The sequence below is a fragment of the Rhinopithecus bieti genome, unplaced genomic scaffold, assembly GCF_001698545.2.
Source record: "Rhinopithecus bieti isolate Rb0 unplaced genomic scaffold, ASM169854v2 scaffold_64080, whole genome shotgun sequence".
Classification (NCBI taxonomy): Eukaryota; Metazoa; Chordata; class Mammalia; order Primates; family Cercopithecidae; genus Rhinopithecus; species Rhinopithecus bieti.
Window position 1 is genome coordinate 64,229 of NW_016824189.1, and position 23,195 is coordinate 87,423.

Sequence of the window (23,195 nt, forward strand, 5' to 3'; positions counted from 1 at the left end):
TTCACAACAAAAGATAAAATGACCAATAAGCACATGAAAAGATGCTTTACATCAGGAGTCAACAAAATATGGTCCATGAGCCAAATTCAGCCATCCACCTACTTTCATAAAGTTTTATTTAAACACAGCGATGCTTGAGTTTTTTTTTTTTTTTAATGTGTTACCAGTGTTAACCAATGGCTTCTTTCATGCTGCAATGGCAGAACTGAGTAGTTGCCATTGAGACTGAATCACCTGCAAGGTTTAAAATATTTTCTAATCAACCCTTTATAGAAAAAGTTTATTGACTCTTATGTCATTAATAATCAGGGAAGTGCAAGTTAATACAGTAATAAGATATATAGCCACTATATATAGTATATATATATATGCTCCTATATAGCCACTGTGTTGGCTACAAATGAAAAGATGACTACTATACCAAGTATTGACAAAGATGAAGTATAATTCACTAAGTTAGATCTATTTAAGGACATATTCTCTTTAGTGTGAAGACTTCTGCCTGATCTGATGTTGCCATTATGCGAGGAAGGAGATCCCACGTAGTGACTGCATCTGACGGCCAATTTCTGCCTCTGAAGGAACCCCAGAGCAGTTGCGGTGTCACTGTTTCAGTAGCCCTGTTCTCTCCTGGTACCTCCAGATCTGCCTGAGACATACCTGACCTCAGCAAGGACAAAATCTCCTTTCATCTGAAGAAATCACTGGCTTAAGAGGAAGACTCTGCCACTTATTTCAGTGTTCTGAGAGATGCAGGGGTTGCTGAACAGTTTTAAGAAGTTGTAGGAAATTGTTTGATGTAAACCCCCTACAAGACCACAAGGGGGCAATGCTTCTTCAAAGAAGATTAACATTTGTCCAAATACACATATTCAGCAAGTAGCCAGAGATTATCCTTTTAAAATCTGGTAAATTATCTCCTACTCTGTTTCAATTCACATGTCTGTTTCACTCAGTGCCTCTATGCATTTATCCATTCATCTACCTAACTAGTATCTGTATTTATTCCACTCTAACAGAGTGGAAAACATTACTTTGGAAGTCAACACTTTTTTGAATTATACATGTGATCCTTCAAGCCCACATTAACTTCTCTAGTATAACTTTACAATATTTTCACGCATATACAGCCCAATATCCAGCCACACTAATCTATGCCTAAAATTCCCTTATCCATTCTTTTTATGGGGAAATCTATCATGGTTTGAGGCCCAGTTCAAGCATCTCCCCATCCGTACTCTTCTTTGACTGGGTCCAGAAACAGATTTCATCACTCTTTCCTTCATCACATCATCTAAACACACTGGTGTCTTTGGCAGGTTTCATTGGCTGATACCTGAGTCTTGGGACTAGGTTGACTGAAGACTTGGACTATGTCTCTTTTGTGAATGAAATGAGGCCTAAGTACTGCCTAATTTAGTAGGCACTTAGTATACAGTATATATGTGTTGAAGGTATTCATATATAAATTAAAAGAAAAGAAAGCACAACAAAACTTTAAACAACTTTTAAAAAGCACGTTAGGGTACTGGGGAAGAAAAGGTTTGGATTCTAGATTGAGGAACATGGAACATCGTCTCCTATTGGACTGAGATGGTGTTTTCTTTGAGTGGATTTGAGGTGACACCAAATATAAATATAAAAAAATCATTTTTGTGTTTCTGAAAAAAATGTGATTTTCATGTTATTTTAACTTATATGATTTATAATACAGATCATTCCTATTTTAGGGCTGCTTTAGAATTTATCTTCAATTTCCGCCTGTGTATCCTGCTTGTGTTAACATCAAAAGTTGAATTTATCCTTTGTATTTTCATAGTTGACCCATTTTGAAGTGTGAAGAAAATATCGAATGTTTTTTCAAACTCAGGATAAAAGCCACCAAAAATGACTGCATTACTGGATTGTTATAGCTCTATATCTTCTGTATTCTGCAGCATTTCTATCCTCCCTTATCCATTTAAAGATCACAGCTCCTCCAGAACAGATTATTCCAGTATTTCCTAATTTCTTTTTCTAGTTACATTAAAAAATATTTAATTTACCTAATCTATTTAGAAAAAATATGAAGAAAAAATAAAATTGACTTAATTATGTTATATCATTTCTGAGGATCATCTAAAATATGGAATGAATACATCTGAAAAATAGTAATAAAATTTAAGTTCTGTGAGGACAAAGGGACCATATATTCTCTATGTTCTGATTCATGACCTTAGCTTGTAATGGGATATTATGTTCATTGTGTGCCCTCAATACACTTTATTATTATTCACAATAAAAAAGAAGTGCCACTGTACATGTTAATCTTGTGGTTTCACAGGAGTTCCTCTCTTCCACCATTATTGTAAAATAAGGCCCTTTCTATTGACATATCCAGCCATCTTAAAGGTCTGAGGAAAAGTTGAGGGGGCTTGAGAGACAGAAATTCTAAATTGATACTTATCTGTGTGTAAAGAAAGGATTACTGATTCCCAAAGAATGTATCTTCAGCAATTCTAAATTTGGACAGAGTGGGGGAAGTGCTTCCTTTCACAGAGAGCTTTAAGTGAAAGCACTTGTGAAAGGGCGGGGCCTGTTGAAAGAATTCAGTTAAGGGTGAATTTACAGTTTCAGCTGGTTGGGAAGACTGGAAGACCACCTGGGCTGTCACTGAGCTCTGGTGCCTGGAGGAATGGACAAGATCTTAGGAGCATCATTTTTAATTCTGTGGCTTCAACTATGCTGTGAGTTATGGAAGAGAAACTCCAGGGTATGTTACTAACTTGGGTGGATGAGAAAATTGGGGTACAGACAAACTCAGGCAGGTAGACACTTTGAGAAGAAAATATTATTCGGGGGGGGGCGTAATGACATTTTGTTATCTCTCTAAGCAGGGGTGAGTGGCCAACAGAAGGAGAAAAGTGACCGGCAGCAGGTGAAACAAAGTCCTCAATCTTTGATAGTCCAGAAGGGAGAGATTTCAATTATAAACTGTGCTTATGAGAACAGTGCATTTGACTACTTTCCATGGTACCGACAATTCCCTGGGAAAGGCCCTGCATTATTGATAGCCATACGTTCAGCTATGAGCGAAAAAGAAGAAGGAAGATGCAAAATCTTCTTCAATAAAAGTGCCAAGAACTTCTCATTGCATATCATGGATTCCCAGCCTGGAGACTCAGCCACCTACTTCTGTGCAGCAAGCACACAGTCCTCCCCAGGCACCTGAAGCCTGTACCCAAACCTGCAGTTGAGGCTCCAGCCAAACCCCTCAGTGGAAGCTTACGTGGGCAGAGATGTAGACTGGTTTTCATTTGCATATGCAAGTGATAAATAAATGTATAAACACTAGTGTGGCAGTATGAGAATGGTAATTAAATAAAAGAAACTAAGCTTAATAAATGACCATCTCTAATAAACTTTTTATTATAGTTAAAGTATTTGAAATTGTTATAAGCATCCAACCAGTTGTGGGGCAACTGGGACTTTTATGCCTTGCTGATGGGATGCAAATCAGTATTATGACGTTGGAAAATCATTCGGCAGTTTCTTATAAATTCCTCTTAACATAGGACCAGAAATCCCACTTCTAAGTATTTATCTACAATAAATGAAAATATATCTTCACACGAGGACTTTCGTTTACAGCAGTTTTAACCATAATAGCCCCAAGCTGGAAACAATCCAAATGTCCATTAACTGGGGAAAAGAAAACTAAGTTGTGGTATATTCCTATAATGGAATACTACAGAGCAATAAAATGCAATAAGCTAGTGATATGGGTAACACATGATGGATCTCAGAAACTTTGTGCTTCATTGAGTGAGTGGTTAAATATACCTTGGTACATATCCACATAATGGAATATGATTCATCAATAAAAAGGCATGAACTATTGATGCATGCAACAACTTCGATGAATCTCAAGTGCATTATGTTGAGTGAACAAAAGTAAATCTCAAAGGCGATATAATGTGTGATTTCACTTATATAACACTATCAATATGCAAAAATTACAGGACAGTGGTTGCCAGGAGTTATGGGTGGGGAGTGTGTAATATACAGGGAGTTTGTTTAGGGTGATGGATGGAATAGTCTTATATCCTGATTGTAGTTGTGGCTAGGGAAATCTATATGTATGATAAAATGTCATAAAAGTGTATATCAAAAAAAGAGTGCATATAAAAATGGGTGAATCAGAATAAGATCTGTAGTTTAATAAATACTATTGTATCAATATCAATTTTCTGATTTTGATACTAGTACATAATGTTAATGGTACGTAATTATGATTATGTAAAATGTTATCATTAGAGAAAGCTGGATGAAATGTTCAAGAGAACTCTGCATTATTTTTGTAGCTTCTATGTGAGTCTAAAATTATTTCAAAATAAAAAGTAAGGATGTGGAAAAAAGATTTTTAATAAACATTTACAAATTTTTGGAATATAAAATTTTGGAATGTGGAATTTTGAAACATGGTTGGAACATAAACTGGGCAACCACTTTGGTGGATTTTCATAAAACTACATGCATTTCTACCACTACCCAGTGACATTACATCTAGGCATTTACCCAAGAAAATAAAACATTTCAACAAGAAATAAAAAAGTTAAATACTTGGTAATGTTGATAATAAGGAAAATAGAAAATAGTTAAAGAATACAGTACACTGAATTCTGGCCCCTAAAGATGTCCATGTCATAAGCCCCAGAGTCTATGAATATGCTGCTTTACAAAGTGTATTCGTTTTCCAGGGCTGCAGTAACAAAGTACCATGGACTGGATGGCTTAAAACAACAGAAATTTACTGTCTCCTGGTTCTAGTGGCCAAAAGTCTAGAATCAAGGTGTTGCAGAGCCATGCTCCCTCTGGGGCGCTAGGGAAGATTTGTTTCAGACCTTGCTCTGAGTATCTAATAGTAACAAGCATCCCTTAGCTTAGAGATGGTCATGTCCTCCCTGTGTCTCCTCCCATCGTCTTTCCTTTGTGTGTGTCTCTGTCTCTTCATGTGACATTCTTTTCACAAGGGCACCAGTCTTACTGGACTAAGGGCCCACGCTACTCCAGTAGGATCTCATTTCAACTTAACTAATGACATCGGCAATAACCCTATTTCCCAAAAAGGTCACATTCTAAGCTTCTAGAGATTAGTACTTCAACATATGAATTTTCTGGGGATACAATTTAACCAAATAACATATAGCAAAAGGAACTTTACATATGTGATTAATTCAAGAACGTTGAAATGAGAAGATTTAGTTTTGGTTAACCAGGCAGACCCAATGTAACCACAAGCATCTCTATAAAAGGGAGGCAGTAGAGTCGGAATGAAAGAAAGCAATGTGATGAGAGAATGAGGACAGCCTCGAAGTTGGAAAAGGCAAAAAAAAAAAAAAAAAAAAGACAGATTATTCCCCATAGCCACCAGAAGGAACTTAAACCTGCTAGTACCTTGATTTTAGCCCAATGAAACTGATTCTGGATTTACAACCTTCAGAATTGCAAAATAATAAATTTGTGTTGTTTTAAGCCACTGAATTTGTGGTAATTTCTTATGGCCACAATAGGAGACTAATAAATACAATAATAGGAGAGATTAAAAAGGAGACATGTCTGGAGATAAAGTAGAAACTAAAAAAAAAAATTAGAAAAGTTAAGTACAATTTAAGCCAATAAATTTTAAAACTTTCAAAAGTAGAAATAATTTGAATGAAAAACATATACTACCAAAAGTAACTCAAGAAGAAATAGAAAAACTAAGTAGATTTATAATCATTAAAATTATTTGATAATTGGAAATGAAAATCACTAAAGATTCAGTAATACAAGGGAAATTTTTAACCTGCAGGTGCACCCACTACAAAATTAAAAGCAAGACACACGCTGGATGCATCTGTAAATAATATAACCGGTACAATTTTAGAAATTAAGGTTAGATGGGGAACTCTTACAAATAAATAAGAAAACATCCAAAATAAGAAGAGACAAGGATATAAAAGGCAATTCAAAAAGAAGAAATAGGAATGGCCACTAAAAATGTGAAACATCAACTTCCACAGAACTCAAGGAAATAAAATTAAAATAAAGTATTGTTTCATTTCTATTAGATCAACAAAATCTAAAATGTCTGATAACTTTAAATATTGGTAGGAATATATAGAGATGAAGCTATTACACTTTTCCAGATGAAGAAAAACACCACACAGAGAACTTAGGAGAACAATTTGCCTAAACTAGTTATGAATAGGCATATATCTAATAATCCAGCAATACAAATTTCTGATATCTACATTCAAGGTAGTCAATATGTAAACTAGGAGGCATTTACAAGGATGCTCACTGCAACCCTCTTTAAAAATAAGTATAATCAATAGTGGAATGAAAAAATAGTGGTTTTGTCATACAATGGAAGTATTAGCTATTACAAGCAAAGAAGTGGTTCTATACATATTTTCTTAGATAAATCTTACAAATAAAATGTTGGATGTAAAAGCAGAATGATACATATTGCATGGCACTATTAATAAGAAATCTCAAAATACAAAATAATGCAGTATTTTATATATTGTTTTGTAATACATACCTGTAGGATAAATTTTTTTTTTTTTTTTTTTTTTGAGACGGAGCCTCGCTCTGTCGCCCAGGGCTGGAGTGCAGTGGCGCGATTTCGGCTCACTGCAAGCTCTGGTCTCCCGGATTCACGCCATTCTCCTATCTTAGCCTCCGAGTAGCTGGGAACTACAGGAACCCGCCACCACGCCGGCTAATTTTTTTTTTTTTTTTTTTTTTTTGTACTTTTAGGTAGAGACAGGGTTTCACCGTTGTTAGCCAGGATTGTCTGGATCTCCTGACCCGTATTCGCCCACCCGGCCTCCAAAGTGCTGGGTTACAGGCGTGAGCCATCGCGCCCGGGACTTGTAAGGGTTAAATTCTAAAAGGGACATGCGTGGATCTTTCCCAAGAGTGATTACTATCTTTTGAAGAGTAAAAGTGAACAAGGACTATTGTTCTAGCTTTATCTGAAATGTTTGGAGAAAATCTGAAAATGTAGAGAGGAGAGGAATATTTTTAGAAAACATTAGCCAAATCATTATCTGTTTATCTGTTTAGTTCATTGCTGGATACAAAGGTGTCTGCTATATAATTTTCTGGCTACTTTTTCCTCATGATAATTATTTCATAATTTAAAAAATAATTTTTAAAATGGTTTACAACAACCACAGGTTTTTACTATTCTTCCACAGTCCACAGGAAGGAGAAAGCCCCTTCATTACCTACGACTTTGTCAGATGTATTTCTGGTAGGCCACATAAATGGCAATAAAAATCAATTGGAAAAAATCTCTAATTTTAGAATAAAGGCATGTTCAACCTGAAATAAACAACCCAAGACTCTTTCCCCTGAACCACAATGCATACTTTTTCAATACATAAAAAAGAGGGAAGCTGGGGAAAAAAAATCCAATTAGTTACCTCTTAGCAATGGGAGGTATGTGCCCACAAATGTCAGCATTTTGGAATATTAACTCCCCCGGGGGCTTCTCCAAAGTTTATTTTAATTCCTTTTCTAGCAGTTGAAAAATCGAAGAAGAAATTGAATAGTATTTATGTCTGATTAGAGTGCCTTTCATTGGACTGAAATATTCAAGAATTAAAGTAGAATACAGTGCCTGGTGGTTAATTCGTGGTCAGCATGAAGGAGGGCTGTTGTCAAGTATATGAGAGAGAGTGAAGAATTGGGAAGAGCTGGGGGAGTCTCAACAGTGGATTCTGTGGCTTCTTACAGATGTGGAGTTTGGGGGATTTTCTACAAAGAACCAGGAAGAGTCTGAGGACAGTTTGCCGTAGTGAAATAATTCAAAACTATTCCCACTGGGATCTTCTTATGGGCAGTCCAACAAAAATACAGCTTTTGGAATTTGGTGCTTTGACATAGACTGCTTTATCAGATGAAGTTTCAGCATAAAGTGGAAAAGAATCTTCATTCTTTCAATGTCCAAAGAGGGGAAAGATTTTTATTTTGAAAATTTATACTATTAATAGTTTTGAATATTTTACTGATAAAGCAGCATTTTGTGAGAGGCTTTGTCTTCCTGATAACTATTAAAATTATAGAATTGCACCAAAAGTACACATGCACTCATGACAACAGCATGGCTAAAGATTTGAATTCAGAGTGCCCATGGATTCTCCCATCCTAGAACTTCTAATAAAATTAAGCATAGAGTTACAGTAGAAATAATAGGCCTTTGCTGCTACTATTGACACTAGAATACACAACTCGAGAAAATACAGAACTTGGGAGTCTTTTTTTTAAATCTCATTTGTCTGAGCTGATGTTTTGCCATTGTGAAGTTACCAGTTCCCTTGGTTTGATGCGTAAGTAGGAAGGACGGGAGGTGATGACTTCTGGTTTGTCTCCTGTGTCGAAGCCAAGGATTGGTGAGCAGCTTCACCTTAGACTCAGGTTGATAGCAAGTGAACAATCAAAACACGAATGAATATTTGCAATCAAAGCCATGATTCATAATAAATTGGTTTCAGATAAGCCCCTCAGATTTATCACAGGTCAGTTTCCTAAACTTGGAAATTTTAAATGATTAATCTCCTTTTAAGAATCCCTTCAATATTGTTTCATGCATGTCCTTTACCAGATATAATCTTTTGTCATTTGTTAATTAAATTATAAGAAAGGCCAACACAATATTTAGGATAGAACCAATTTCCCAACCGAGGGTTATCACAGCACATTAACACTTGACCCACCCAGAAACCGCATTTCAGAGGCAGCTTCTATACAGAACTGAGGGGTACTGCACCTGTACTGTCAGGGTACAGAGCAGGGCTATTTCAACAGGAGGGAAATCCTGCCATCATACTGGTTCCCAGTCTACTGTGGGTATTAATGGTCTCCATCTACTGAAGTGCAAATAATTGCAAACCAGAGCATGGCTACCCGTCAGCACTCAGAGGTGAAATGGACAGAGGAGTAGATGTCGCAAATAATGAGAAACTCTTCCCTGCACCATTCAGTGATATGCTGTTTTGACCTTTATAAAAGAACTGGAAATGTTTTAGAGACTTTGTCTGCACTTTCTTACTTAGCTATCTCTTGGTCCCTTTATATTAATTCATCCATTAAGACAGTGAAACTAGGGGCTGGGTTCACACATAAAATCCCAGGACTTCGGGAAGCCAAGATAAGATCACTTGAGGCCAGGAGTTTGAGACCAGTCTGGGCAATGCAGAGAGACTCCATCTCTACAAAATAAAATAAAAAATTAGCCAGTCCTGGTAGCTCACAACTGGAGTCCTAGCCATTTGAGAGGCTGAAGTGACAAGATTACTTGAGCCTAGGAGTTCCAGGATGCAATGAGTTACGATCCTGCCACTGCACTTCAGTCTGGGTGACAGAGACAGATCCCAACTCTAAACTAAAAATTTTTCAATTTAAAATTTTAAAAGAGACAATGAAATCACATGGAAGATTAACATCTAAATTCCATGCAATCACATAACAGCACATAAAAAATTCACCAACAGCCACCAACTTCTGTGGTATTGACATACACAAAGTTCTTGCAACCTTCAGATAACACGTTCTGTGGGAGTATATTATAGCATTGTATCACAGAGAGATCTTGTATGCTTATCATGACAAACAATATCTTATGCTTATCATTAAAATTTTAAAAAATGCCCAGCCACAGAATGTAACAAGTGAGACTGAGTACTTTGGATCAGTGGGGTAGAAAATGTGATATCAGGACAATTCTAGGACACATGATCTAAGCAGTACAATTCTACTTGTGAAGGCAACGGGACTGAATATCCTGATTCTCCTCAGTCTAGTAAATAAAACTTAGTGTCAGATTTTGAAATGATTACATTTTATTCCTATTATAAGTTCATAAAACATAAACAACTGAGCAGCTTCTGAAAGTCAAGAAGGACTTATTTTATCATTTGATTTTGAAATAGCTTTACTTATTACAGAACTTAACTAGGGCCCTAGAACTCAGTAAGGAGGAAGAAAGAGATGAAATAATTGTTTAGAATAGGACTGCCTTTCACAGAGAAAGTCAAATATCTGAGTATTTTCTTTTAAATTTAATTCGTTTCTGATGGCAAAAGTAAATATATGCTAAATGAATAATATCAATGTATGTCAGCTGGTTCAACTGCAGTTCCCCTCAGCTACAACCCTCAACACAAATTGCTTTTCTTATATCTGTTTTCTAGGTTCTGTGTGTCCTAATGACTAGGGAAAGACAACTAGACAAAGTGAAGATTCAGGGTGAACCAGACATTTTTCCTCATTTGTGCATAGCGGTGTAGTCTATGAACATGAGACTCAATTTCCTGTTTGGGGAGACAGCATCAGAACTCAGGAACTACGTATACACACCACAGGGCCCTTGTAAGTACTGAACTTTGAGCTTCAGGCAGCACAACTCACATTTGTGCAGGGAGCTACATGCCACATGCTGTTCTCCAGCTTGCTGTGGATATTTGTGGCCTGCAGCTACTCTGGTATGGATGGTTCCAAATGTGGGTAAAAATGTTAAGGATGGAAGGATTACAAACAGACATGTGGTGTTTCTCATGGATTTGAGGAGGAAAGGAGAAATTGGAAAAAAGCGAGCATACTATGATTTTAGTTTGGTTTGTCTCTGGGTCCTAAATTAGTCTAGTTCTTATGATATTTTATTCACTATATCAAAGGATCAGCTCTGTTTTCTGATTTTTCCCCACAGGATTCAGTGTGGCCCAGAAGGTTACTCAAGCCCAGTCATCAGTATCCATGCCAGTGGGAAAAGCAGTCACCTTGAACTGCCAGTATGAAACAAGTTCGTGGTCATATCATATTTTTTGGTACAAGCAACTTCCCGGCAAAGAGATGATTTTCCTTATTCGCCAGGGTTCTTCTGAACAAAATGCAAAAAATGGTCGCTATTCTGTCAACTTCGAGAAAGCAGCTAGCTCCATCACCTTAACCATTTCAGCCTTACAGCTAGAAGACTCAGCAACGTACTTCTGTGCTCTCTGGGAACTCACAGTGTTTGAAATGATAGTAAAAGCAAAACAAAAACCCTAGGGCTAGAAAAGAGAACCCTCTACTCCACATCCTTTGCTACAGGAGCCAATTTGAAATGCACACCTGCAGATCTCAGGCAAGAGAGGGTAGTGACTGTGGTCTGTGGATTTAATCTGTGGTCTGGATCAGATGATTTAATTCTAAGTAAAACCTCCTTCTATCTCATTTGGAAACAGGTGTTCAGAGCAACTTTCCTCTAATACTTAAATGTTTACTTAAAATAGATCATACGGAAAATGTGTGAAGTTGTCTAAAGTTGGAAAGACTTCCACATAATAACTTAAAGTGGCAGTTTCACTTAACGATGCTCACAGCAGAAATATGGGTCTAGTTATCTTGAATCATAATAAAAATCATTTCCTTAGCCCTTTCCTCTTAGGCTTTATGTCAATTAGGGTACAATCAGGGAAGCAGAACCATCATGAAAGATGTAGAATAAGATTAATTATAAGGATTAGACCTCATGCAATTGCTGGAGCTGGTGATTCTCAGAAGTTACTTAGTTGTTTATGTTTTTATGAAATTATAACAGGAATAAAATGTAATATTTTCAAAATTTGACATTGAGTTTTATTTACTAGGCTGAAGAGGATCAGGATATTCAGTCCCGTTGCCTTCACAAGTAGAATAGTACTTCTTAGATCATGTGTCCTAGAATTGTCCTGATAAAACATTTCTATCCCATTGATCCAGAGTATTCAGTCTCACTTGTTAAATTCTGTGGCTGGGCATGGTTTTTATTTGTAAAATAAAGTCGTGATAAGCATGCCAGATTTCTATGTGATACAATGCCATAATCTGCTCTTACTCTTATGCAAAGCTATTGTCTTTGCATCTAGTATTGAGCCTGAATTTACTCTAGGTCAGCTAGACTCACATTTGGGAAGGAGAGTTGAATGTGGACAAGAGCATGTAAAAACTGATTTGTAAAGACGTTTTGGAACCTGTGGTGACAGGTGGAACCCACGAGGACGAACTAAAACTTGTCTATCTCTTACCTCCTTCAATCTGATAATGTTGGTGACCTTCAGAAGAAATGGTGTTATTTGCTATCTTGCTCCCTGGGTACTTGGCCCAAGAAAAAGAGAAGCTGAAAGAGGAGACCTGGGGCAGTGGGGAGTTGTGAATCAACAATAAGATGAGTTAGCAGATCAGTAGCAACATGTGTGAGTTGCCACCGTTCCTGGAGCCTGGCACCTGTCTTGTACCATTTTTTTCAACTTAATAGAGAACAATACAGGGAAGGATTTTCTTAGAAATATATTTCCAGGTAGTTAACGATGAGACAGTATGAAGTTACCACAATACCCCTACCTTGTAAGCTTGACATCCATATGCGCCTCTTTTAATAACACTTAGCTTTCAAATAAAGACAATTTTAAAAAGCATGTTTCCTGCCAATATGATGCCACTATTCTTCACTCAACCACAAACACCCTAACCCTCTACCTCAAAGAGAAGACAAAGTTTATTTATTCATCTTTGGGTGATGGTCTTTCCTCTTCTGGCTGAGTCACGCTCTCCCATTGATATCCTGTAGTTTAGCTTCTGAGATTTAACAAGATATATGATTAACTTATGAACATATCTTTCACTATTATGTATAGGCAAATGGGAGGAGAGTAAAAAATGGTTAACATGTATTTTAATATTTTCATATCACAATGAAAAGGAAATGTTTATAACAGTATAGTCTTTTTTATCCACAAATGGTCTCATGGTTGTAGCTGATTTCCATAACTACCTCTTCCATTACCCATTTCATAATCTGTTTGTTTTCAGCAAGCACCTCAACTCACTGGTACACTTGACTTTCTATAAAACAAGCTCCTTGGTCAGGAGCAATGCTATACAGAATGCCATAAAGTTGAGTAAGGAATTCTCTAAGTCCACCACTGTGATTTTGCCCAAAGCACTGCAGATGTGGAAGGAAAGTCCATATTCGGAATGTCTAAGTGGAATAAAACAAAGCAAAACTTGCCAGCAGCCAGAGAAAGTTGATATATCATGTTCTGGGAAATGTCTTTAAGAATGCTTGCTGAATTCTCATCAAAATCGACAGAAGCTGAAGAGGAAAAGTATTTTAAAGTACTTATAAAACAAACAAACAAAACCTCTCTAGCTAGCTTCCCATGAACATAAAAGTCTAATTTTAAACTCTTTGTCAAAAATCATTGTTAAGAAGGTGAAAAGTCAGTGCACAGATTGGGAAATTATATTTACATTGACATATTTCTGAAAAAGATTCAAATGCAGAATACATAAAAAACTTGTACAAGTCAATAAGCAATGATAAAACAACACAAATGGCCAAAACTTGAAAAGACACTTCAGAAATATGATATCTAATAGTAACAAGCATACATAAAAAAGCACTTAATATAATTACTCATTAGGAAAATGAAGATGAAACCCACTGAGTGATCCTCCTGTGCCCCTCCAGCACCCCAATTGTGTTAATGTAGCCGGGAGGAAATGACCACGAGAGGATAATGAAAAATAGTGACTACTCCCAGGGGAAGAGATGGCCAAGTAGGTTTTCTAGAAACTTCTGTTAAATTAAGTTTAGCCTAAAGCTGCCTCCTGACTTATTTTAAGCTCAGGGCAACAGTTTCTCCATACACAGTGCCCTGTAACCTAACAGGATGCGTAAACAGGCTACAGTCTACTCTCTACAAATCCCTAAGTTTTGGCCATAGGTGGCCAACTGTTCAAATCACGTTCAAATAAGGCAAATGCCAAGCTTTAACCAATCCATCTGTTTCTGTACCTCACTTCCTTTTTCTATAAGTCACTTTACTTTTTCTGTCCATAAATATTCTTTGACCATGTGGCAGTGCCAGAGTCTCTCTGAATCTGTTCTGGTCTGGTGGGGGGCTGCCTGAATCTCTAATCATTCTTTGCTCAATTAAACTCTGTAAAATTTAATTCATCTAAAGTTTTTCTTTTAACACTCCCATCATTGAACCATGTTCAATGGAAGAAGAAAAAGCAGTAACAGGCTCTAGACTGGAACACTGAAGGAAAAGCGGATTTTACTAGGAAAGAAGAAAGTTGATATTCATTGGCCATACTATATGTCAGGCACTATTTATACATTTCAAATTCATTACCTAATTTAAGCATCGTACACCCTATGAGATAGGTTTTAGTGTTCCAGTTTTTCATATTTGGGAAATGAGACACAACTTTCCCTAACTTTGAAAAGCATCTCTAACTAAAGTCAAGCAGGGTGTAACATCTTAAAGGGCTCCTAAAAAGCAAAGTTTGGACTATGGAGAAGCAAACAGCCCCAAAGCAGCAGCATTGGCTTTCTCAGTGAGGATGACAAGATGCCAAACCTGGGCACAAATTGCCTCAGGATCAACAGATGGAAGAAATCATCGACTAAGCATTTAAGAGTGCTGAATGTATCAGTGAGTCTCTTCTACAGTAGTGTGCTGTGAAGCACAAGACGGTAGAGGGAAAGATGAGATACTATTCCTTAAACACTCCAAGCGGGCTTCCATATCAAGGCCTTTGCCCACTATGCCTGCAATGCTATACCCCACCAGACTTCATGGTGTACCTCTGAACTCCTCTATGTCTTTACGCAAAAGTCACCACCTTGTGAAGCCTTTATCGAAATCTTTCTATTATGTTTTCCTTCTTTGAGAATCAGGCTCTGGCATAGTCCACGTGTTGAGAACTAAAGCAGCAAGTTCTGAAGCACTGCCACCTGGTGTTCCCACTAAACTGTTTGGTGAGGTTTACACTGGCCTCCCTGCTGCCCTCCAGTGTTCATGGGCTCAGCTGTGGTGAAGCCTGGTTGCAACAGGAGCTAACATTTCTGAACCAATGTCAGTAACCTTCCCATTGTAGTGATCAATGTGAGACAGTCCTGAGACAGGACTGGCTGTGATTTTTTTTAATTTCATTAAAAATTTTTTTTTCCCTGAATGTGTGAGGGTGAATGATTTCAAAGTGGCAAATATAATATATGGGCTAGTTTGGGGCTAATAGAATACCTTGGAAACAAAGATTGNGTTCTGAAGCACTGCCACCTGTTGTTCCCACTAAACTGTTTGGTGAGGTTTACACTGGCCTCCCTGCTGCCCTCCAGTGTTCATGGGCTCAGCTGTGGTGAAGCCTGGTTGCAACAGGAGCTAACATTTCTGAACCAATGTCAGTAACCTTCCCATTGTAGTGATCAATGTGAGACAGTCCTGAGACAGGACTGGCTGTGATTTTTTTTAATTTCATTAAAATTTTTTTTTCCCTGAATATGTGAGGGTGAATGATTTCAAAGTGGCAAATATAATATATGGGCTAGTTTGGGGCTAATAGAATACCTCGGAAACAAAGATTGGCATTATTGCACAAGGTGGGAAGATTTTCTCTATGAAGTGAGAGTATGTCTACTGCTCTGTCCCTTACTATAGTATAGAAATATCCTAAGAAGTGAGAACAACAGTCAATGATGGGTAAAAATAAGCCATTGTAGGGAACACTGTATAACATACTCTCCATGTTATCATATGCCTCCCAACCTCCCAATACAGCATCATAATGCGACTAATTTCCTGCTAACAGTAAGAAACGTGATAGAACATGGATATTTATTATAGTACATAAAATACGCTATGCAAATTGCAAAATGCCCCTCGGAAAAATACTGAATTTTATCTTGTAGATAGACTGCAGTGCAATTTCAGATGGTGCCTCCCAACCCCCCAGTGTTTTCTATATTGAATGCATCTGGTTGAGTGCCTAAGATACAGAAGTTATTGAACTAGATGATTATCCAGTTGGTGTAAAAGTAATTTCTTTTTTTTCCATTACTTATAATGTAATGGCATAACCATTACATAGGCTTGGATTGGATTTCTGGACCTACTACTCATTGGTTGAATTATCTTAAGCAAATTACTCAATAACTTTAATGCTTCAATTTCCTTATCCCTACAATGTGGATATTGATAGTACCTACTACAAAGGGTTATTTTGAGAAATAAATAAAAGGACAAATGCCAATGCTTAGCCCAGTACCCACAGAAAGCTACTGGTTACTTATAGAAAAGGAAATTGAATATGAGAGAGATTAAATGTCTTGCCCAGCATCACAAAGTGTCAGAGTTGAGCCTTCCCTCCATACCTTATTTAGAGCAGATACCTTTTCTCAACCCAAGAATAACTCTCCAACTCATTACAGTGTTATACTGTCTTATAGAGCTTACCACTGTATAGAATTATCTTATTTTATAAAAACTCATTTATTTAATTTCTTCTCACTGCACTCTAGCCCCTTTTCTATCTCTTCACTACCATGTTCTCCATGCCTGGAACAATGCCTAGCACACAGGAGACACAGTCAATATATGTTTGTTGAATGAATGCACAAAAGGTAAAATTATGTCCAGAGTCCATGCAATGCAAATATTAGATACAAGTTTAAGCTGGATTTATCTTTGTGTTATTTATCCAGAATTGTCAAGATTTCTATCCCATAACTTTCTTAATGTAATATTTAAATATGTAAGTGCTAAATAGTTGAATACTAGCTTTGGTTTATCTACATTGGTTGATTTTACACTTTGGGGAATTAATAAATAATCTTACTAAAATTTTATCTATAAATCCCTCACTAGGGAGATGAGGTGGAAAAAATTTTGAGGCATTTTCTCTGTAGTGCGTGCATCTTATCTTTTATGTTGCAAAAGTTTTCAGAGGACTCATGTATATGTATATATTTTATGTTTTAAAAAATTCTGTGCACACACACACACTCTTTGCATAAGAGTAGATATACAGGCCTACTATTTGCTCAAAACAGAGAAAGCAAATTGACCTTGTTTCCCTTTACTATCAGGGTGAGTGCATTTAGAATCCTCCCTTGATATATTAGGCTGTTAAGAATGATAAAGATGGATATTACTAGTTGAGCTGTCCTGTGGCCAAAGTGGGGAGGAAGGAAACTAGGATCATGCACTCTTCCAGAAAGAGAATCTCATTGTTTACTTTCCCTGTAAGGCCGTATTTAGTTGTCAACAGGCTTGGCCTTTACTTCAGATCAAATGCGTGGCTATACCTTGTAGGAGTCTGTCCTACTATTATAGATAGAGGAATTCTCGCTGCTGTTAGAGGTATGTCCTTCTTGGTCTGGACACTACTCCTCCAACTTGTGGGTGAATTTATCAGTGGATCAGTATTCTCCCCAGAAATGAGTTCCACAGCATGTAGGCTTTCTGAGTGATTGTGACCATGCCTTCACTCTCCTATGATGAAGTTATCTGAATGCTGTGATCTGGAGAAGAAACTACCTTGATTAGAATGTCTTGTTTGTCTACAGCAAAGACTTGGAACCAACCCAAATGTCCATCAGTGAGAGAATGAATTAAGAAAATGTGGCACATATACACCATGGAATACTATGCAGCCATAAAAAAGGATGAGTTTATGTCCTCGGCAGGGACATGAATGAAGCTTGAAACCATCATTCTCAGCAAACAATCACAAGACCAGAAAAACCAAACACTGCATGTTCTCACTCATAAGTGGGAGTTGAACAATGAGAACACATGGACACAGGGAGGGGAACATTGCACACTGGGGTCTGTTGGGGGGTAGGGGACTAAGGGAGGGATAACATTAGGAGAAATACCTAATGTAAGTGACAGGTTGACGAGTGCAGCAAACCACCAGGGCATGTGTATACCTATGTAACAAAACTGCACATTCTGCACATGTACCCCAGAACTTAAAGTATAATTAAAAAAAAAAAAAAAGAATGGCTTTTTTGTCTAGCAGCCATCCGTAACTCTAGTCCTCATGCTTCTGAACTAGGAGTCATTATTGAGGCTTCCAGGATTTCCTTTACTACCCATACCTTTATCTCCTTTCCTGAGAAGGAAAGCTAGAAGTTAACCATTGAGATACTTTCTAATCCTGTTCTAACTTTTTAGAATATGATTTAAATATATGTGGAAAGTGCTGTCCCCTGATATTAGTACAAACCCCATGCTGTTTCCTTTGCTTATTTCAGTTGTTCACTGGAAAGGTTTTAAAGGCACTTCATACACAAAATACCTAGAGGTTGAATTTATATTCTGAAAACATTAATTAATGCTCTCTTACACTATTCAGTTTCCCTTGGATGTGTCTTATTTCTCCAATTATATTTTGGGCTCACAGCGAACAGGGAATGTTGCTTTGTAATTTTTTTTCTTTCTTTTCCTCTCCCCTAGATGAGGCTATAGCTTTGTAATTTTTAATTCCTCAGAGCTCCTAGGAAAATTCAAAGCACAAAAATGACTGTTTAAAAAATACATGTATATTGAATCAAACTAACATTATATCTGGACTGTGACAGAAGCAAGACAGCATAATTCTTATTTACTTTTAAACAAGTTTATTGGAGTATGTTTACATTCCATAAATTCATCCATTTTGAATGTATGGTTCAATGATTTTTAATTAATAACTGATTTATGAAACTATTACCATAATCTATTTGTAAATACTTTTCAACACTCTGGAAAGATCCCTCATGCCAAACTATAGTTAATCTTGAACCCAACCCCGGCCCCAGGCAACCAGCTTATGTCTTTATAGATAATGTTCCTTTTCTGAACATTTCATCTAAATGGAATCAGTCAATATGTAATCTTTTGTGTCTGGCTTCTTTTCTTAAAACAGTATTTTGAGACTCATCTGTGTTGTAGCATATGTTAGATGTTTTATTTTATTTATTTCATTTTTGCTTATTTTATTTTATTTATTCTTGATTTATTTTTGTTGTCGAATATCATTCATATCTTGTATGAATATGCTGCATTTTGCTTATTCATTCACCAGCTGATGGACATTTGGGTTGTTCTCATTTTTTAGCCATTATAAAGAATATCCACAAATTAGACTTCCATTATTTTTAGAACATATCTAACATGTAAAACATTCACGGTGCATCACAAATGTAGGTGGCATATCAGATTCCAAATATCATAAAGTCTAGAGCTAGACAGATATATGTTCTAATTCTTAGTATGCCACTTAGGTAATTGACCTTGAGTGAATTATTCAATCTCCTTGAGTGAATTATTTAATCTCCTTGAGCTTTGGGTTATTTTTTGTTTGTAAATTGGAAACAGTAATGTCTCTATTGCATGACTTTCTTATTAAATAATGTACATAAAGAAAAAAGTCATTTAGAATAATTGAGGGGGATTCAAAAGTTGTTTTTTAATGTTTGAAGAATCAAAGAAAAGTGCTTTTCCTGCCACAAATTGCCATCCCACTTGTAACTCCCTCTAAATTTGAATAATAGCAGTCCACAGTTAGGCAGCGCACTTCTGAAAGGTTGTCAATTATCTTTGTGTTCCAGACTCATGGGGGATTTCCTCAAAGTTTATGAAGTTGGCCTGAAGAAAGCAGTTACTTTGACCCCTCTTTGTGAACCACAGGAAACTGAAAATAGGGCAGAGTGTTTCAAGGACATTTATAGGAGCTGGTCTCTGATTGGTTAGGCAACCAGATGCAGAATCCTGTTTTCTGAAGCAGAATACTTCCACAGATTTTGACTGCAAAACGTTTTTCTGCTGAGGGTACATGAGCAGGAAACATGGAGAAGAATCCTTTGGCAGCCCCATTACTAATCCTCTGGCTTCATCTTGACTGTAAGTCCAGGGGTTACGGGAGACATTCTTAGTCTGGGGTGATGATGAGGAAAGAGGAGGATGCAGTCAGACACTCTAGGTTTTATTTGGGGGATGTGTGAAGAAAATGCAAACTCTGTAGAGAGACCAATTTCTATGTCTGACTCTTTTTTATAAAACAGGCATGAGCAGCATACTGAACGTGGAACAAAGTCCCCAGTCACTGAGTGTTCAGGAGGGAGACAGCACCAACTTCACCTGCAGCTTCCCTTCCAGCAATTTTTATGCCTTACACTGGTACAGATGGGAAACTGCAAAAATCCCCAGGGCCTTGTTTGTAATGACTTTAAATGGGGATGAAAAGAAGAAAGGACGAATAAGTGTCACTCTTAATACCAAGGAGGGTTACAGCTATTTGTACATCAAAGGATCCCAGCCTGAAGACTCAGCCACATACCTCTGTGCCTTTGCACAGTGCTGTTCAGGCACCTGCAGCCCATACGCAAACCTGTGTCTGGTGTTGCACTATTACCAGCATTAACAAAAAACCATGAGTAGGATGGAAAAGACAAATCCATTGAATTACAGTTTTTGTTTTCAAGAGGATTATGCTAACATGGAAAAATAAGCACGCTAGTGATCATAGCTAACCACCGCAAGAGCTAATTAAGTAAACATATTCCTTATGACAGACAGATGTCAGAGTGCTAATGAAGCATAACACATGACCTGGTAACTGGGCTGTTAGTAAACAATACTAACCCCAGCTCCCAACAACACATTAACCACATCATGGAGTCAGATCCATTGCCTGCTCTTTTGGCATGATTCTGAAAGAACCCAATAGTTACTCAAATCTATCTAAAACAATCTGGGTAAATAACAGTAATATTTATCCCCTCATTGTTGCTATGTCCTGAAAACGAATTCTTCTATTATATTTTATCACAGCACAAATGGAGCATGTCGGCATGCCCCTTCCTCACACACCTGGCATGAAAATATGCATGTTTAATACCAGAACAGGTGATGCTGCCTCCTTTAATCCACTGGGGATTTTGGTTTTGCTTTAGTTCAACTTTCCCCCTACATGAACATTTGTATTTTTATTTCTTCTCACATGTGGCTATTTTCATTTTTAAATATCACTAATAATATTATAAAGGAGCACTGATGAAGGACTTTCACTATCAACGTGTTCTATCCCCCAGCTTGTACCACGATTGTGATATTGGAAGACTAACTGAACTCTATTATCGAAGTCTCTTCATTTGTAACTTCCAGGTGTATTAAGCAGGCTGAGTGTTTGGTGCTCTGCTCCTTTTGCAGGTTTCCAAACAACCCACCAGTTTAAGGTCCCATTGGTACTCTAGAGGCATATAATTCCAGGCTTTCTTGGGGATGAAGTAACTTATTAAGATGAAGTAACTTATTTCTGGGCTTCCTCATCTAAAAACTAGAATTTCAACTTTTTCTAAACATCTACATTAATAATTATTTATCCAGCTCCTGTCCGGTTTCCTAAATTATGCTGCTATTGCAATTTCTCTCTCTTTTGTGGATTTATGTGTTTTAAAATCTCATTATCGTTATTATCACATATTTAGTAAAAAAGCCAATACATTTTAAGAATAGTAATGGAGTGTATACAAATCTTTCAGACTGGACCCTTTTAGATATATATACATAGAGAGAGAAATATTTTTTTCAAAATTTATTCACAAGGTGGTAATGAATCTATTTGACTATCAGATTGGAAGTGGCTAAATTTGTAATACTATTTGAACATATATGGAATCGGACGGGTATAGCACAGGACTGAGTGCAGAGACGCTATGGTTCATTGTACACTAGTGTTGGTGGAGAAGAACTACACAAAAGAAGACTGATCACTGTTCCAGCTGGTAGCCAAATTCCCAAACCAGCTCTCCATTATTATTGGCATAAAGATCAATGGAATAATTTCTAATATTTCCAGCAACGATCTTGAGGCTTGAACCAACTCTAAATTGATAGAATCAAAAGGCTTGGGTAAAATAAAAGATGAACGTCTGACTCATTTGTGTGTGCCTGCAACACAGTGCCTCACAGTATCCTGCATGTCAAAGCACACATAGAAATTAATTACATTCATACCACACTTCAGTGTGGAATGACGCTGCTTGAAATCAGCCTATGACTCCAACTTCCTTGAGAACTCTGCCTGCCTTAAGCCACGATGAGATAGAGATCTTCCCACACACACGATCAAGAGAAATGTAAATCTGTAGTGCACGGTCCTTACAAAAATATCCCTATCTTTATGAAAGCTGTATGTAACCAAATAAATATGGACCAAAGTTTTCAGTCCCTTTGGATTCTAAAACTGATCTGCAACTGAAAATAATGTGTTAAATTCTGATTATTTATAGACACAGACAGGCATGTTCTTGTAAATTTTGTTAGTTTAGCCACGTGGAATGAGAAGAGTGAGTGAAATATAAAAATCATGTTAAATGAGAGACACAGATCTCTGTTGATTGCAGGGCCCCAACCTGAGCAATCAGCCATGTGCTCCTGTGCTGTGGTAGCACACAGCTCTTGTTAGCTCTGATCATTGCCACCAGGTCTTCTGTGCCAGTGCAGAAGCACAAGGATGGCTTTTGAAAAGAAGTTTGGTGAAACAGGCAGATGTTTCAGGTCAAGCTATTACAGACTAGCAGAAATCAGACAGAGGAAGCGTATATTTTATTGTTGATTTCTCACAAGTTCTCAAAAGACTATTTTCATTGGACTCCAGAGCTTTTGTGGCTTGCTGAATAACAAACTATTCTACAACTCACTTAGGCAAGTGCCATTTTACTATCTCATGATAATTCTGCTTCTTGTGATGTTGACTGCAGCTAGGGTCTTCTGGGGACTTACCTGACTAGAACCCCTGGAGCTCACTGCCATACCTGGAGCTTTGGTGGGAATATGGAAGGCTGGGTTCATCTCTCATCCTGACTATTCTCAGGGCTGTCATTACACATGGCCTCTGCATGTGGTCTCTCCTCAAGATCTCTCTAGGGTCCAACTTACCTGGTGGCTCAGGGCTTCCAATATTACAAAAGTGGAAGGTGCCAGGCATTTTTAATGTTTAGGCCAGAACTGCCACAATATTATTTCTACTGCATTCTCATGCACACATAAGAACCATGAATGTGACGTTACTTGGAAAAGGGGCCTCTGTAAATATAATTAAAATTGAGTCATGGAGCCAGCCCAGACTCGACATAGCAGGGAACTACACAAGGGCATGAATATCAGAAGCAGGATTTTGGGGGCATCTTTGGATACTAACTCCCAAAAGAGCTAACTAAGTAAACACATTCCTATGCCAGATAGGTATCAGAGAGCTAATGAAGCATAACACATGACCTTGATAATCCAGTAGTTATCAAGGTCATATCAATTTGAACTTCCAAATACTGCTCATATCTGTTTCTTTATTTCTCTATTACT

At 37.3% G+C, this 23,195-nt stretch overlaps 3 gene segments (V, D, J or C); all 3 read left to right on the forward strand.

The window, feature by feature from the left end:
• The first annotated feature begins 2,533 nt into the window (after positions 1 to 2,533).
• LOC108522091 (T-cell receptor alpha chain V region CTL-L17-like) lies at positions 2,534 to 3,572 on the forward strand. The segment is given in 2 exon segments: positions 2,534 to 2,726; positions 2,877 to 3,572. Coding segments are annotated over 2 exon segments (387 nt in total).
• Positions 3,573 to 10,416: 6,844 nt separating this feature from the next.
• On the forward strand, positions 10,417 to 11,082 carry LOC108522086 (T-cell receptor alpha chain V region HPB-MLT-like). The segment is given in 2 exon segments: positions 10,417 to 10,517; positions 10,742 to 11,082. Coding segments are annotated over 2 exon segments (390 nt in total).
• An 8,532-nt stretch (positions 11,083 to 19,614) lies between these two features.
• LOC108522094 (T-cell receptor alpha chain V region 2B4-like) lies at positions 19,615 to 21,017 on the forward strand. The segment is given in 2 exon segments: positions 19,615 to 19,733; positions 19,895 to 21,017. Coding segments are annotated over 2 exon segments (414 nt in total).
• The last annotated feature ends 2,178 nt before the right edge of the window (positions 21,018 to 23,195 follow it).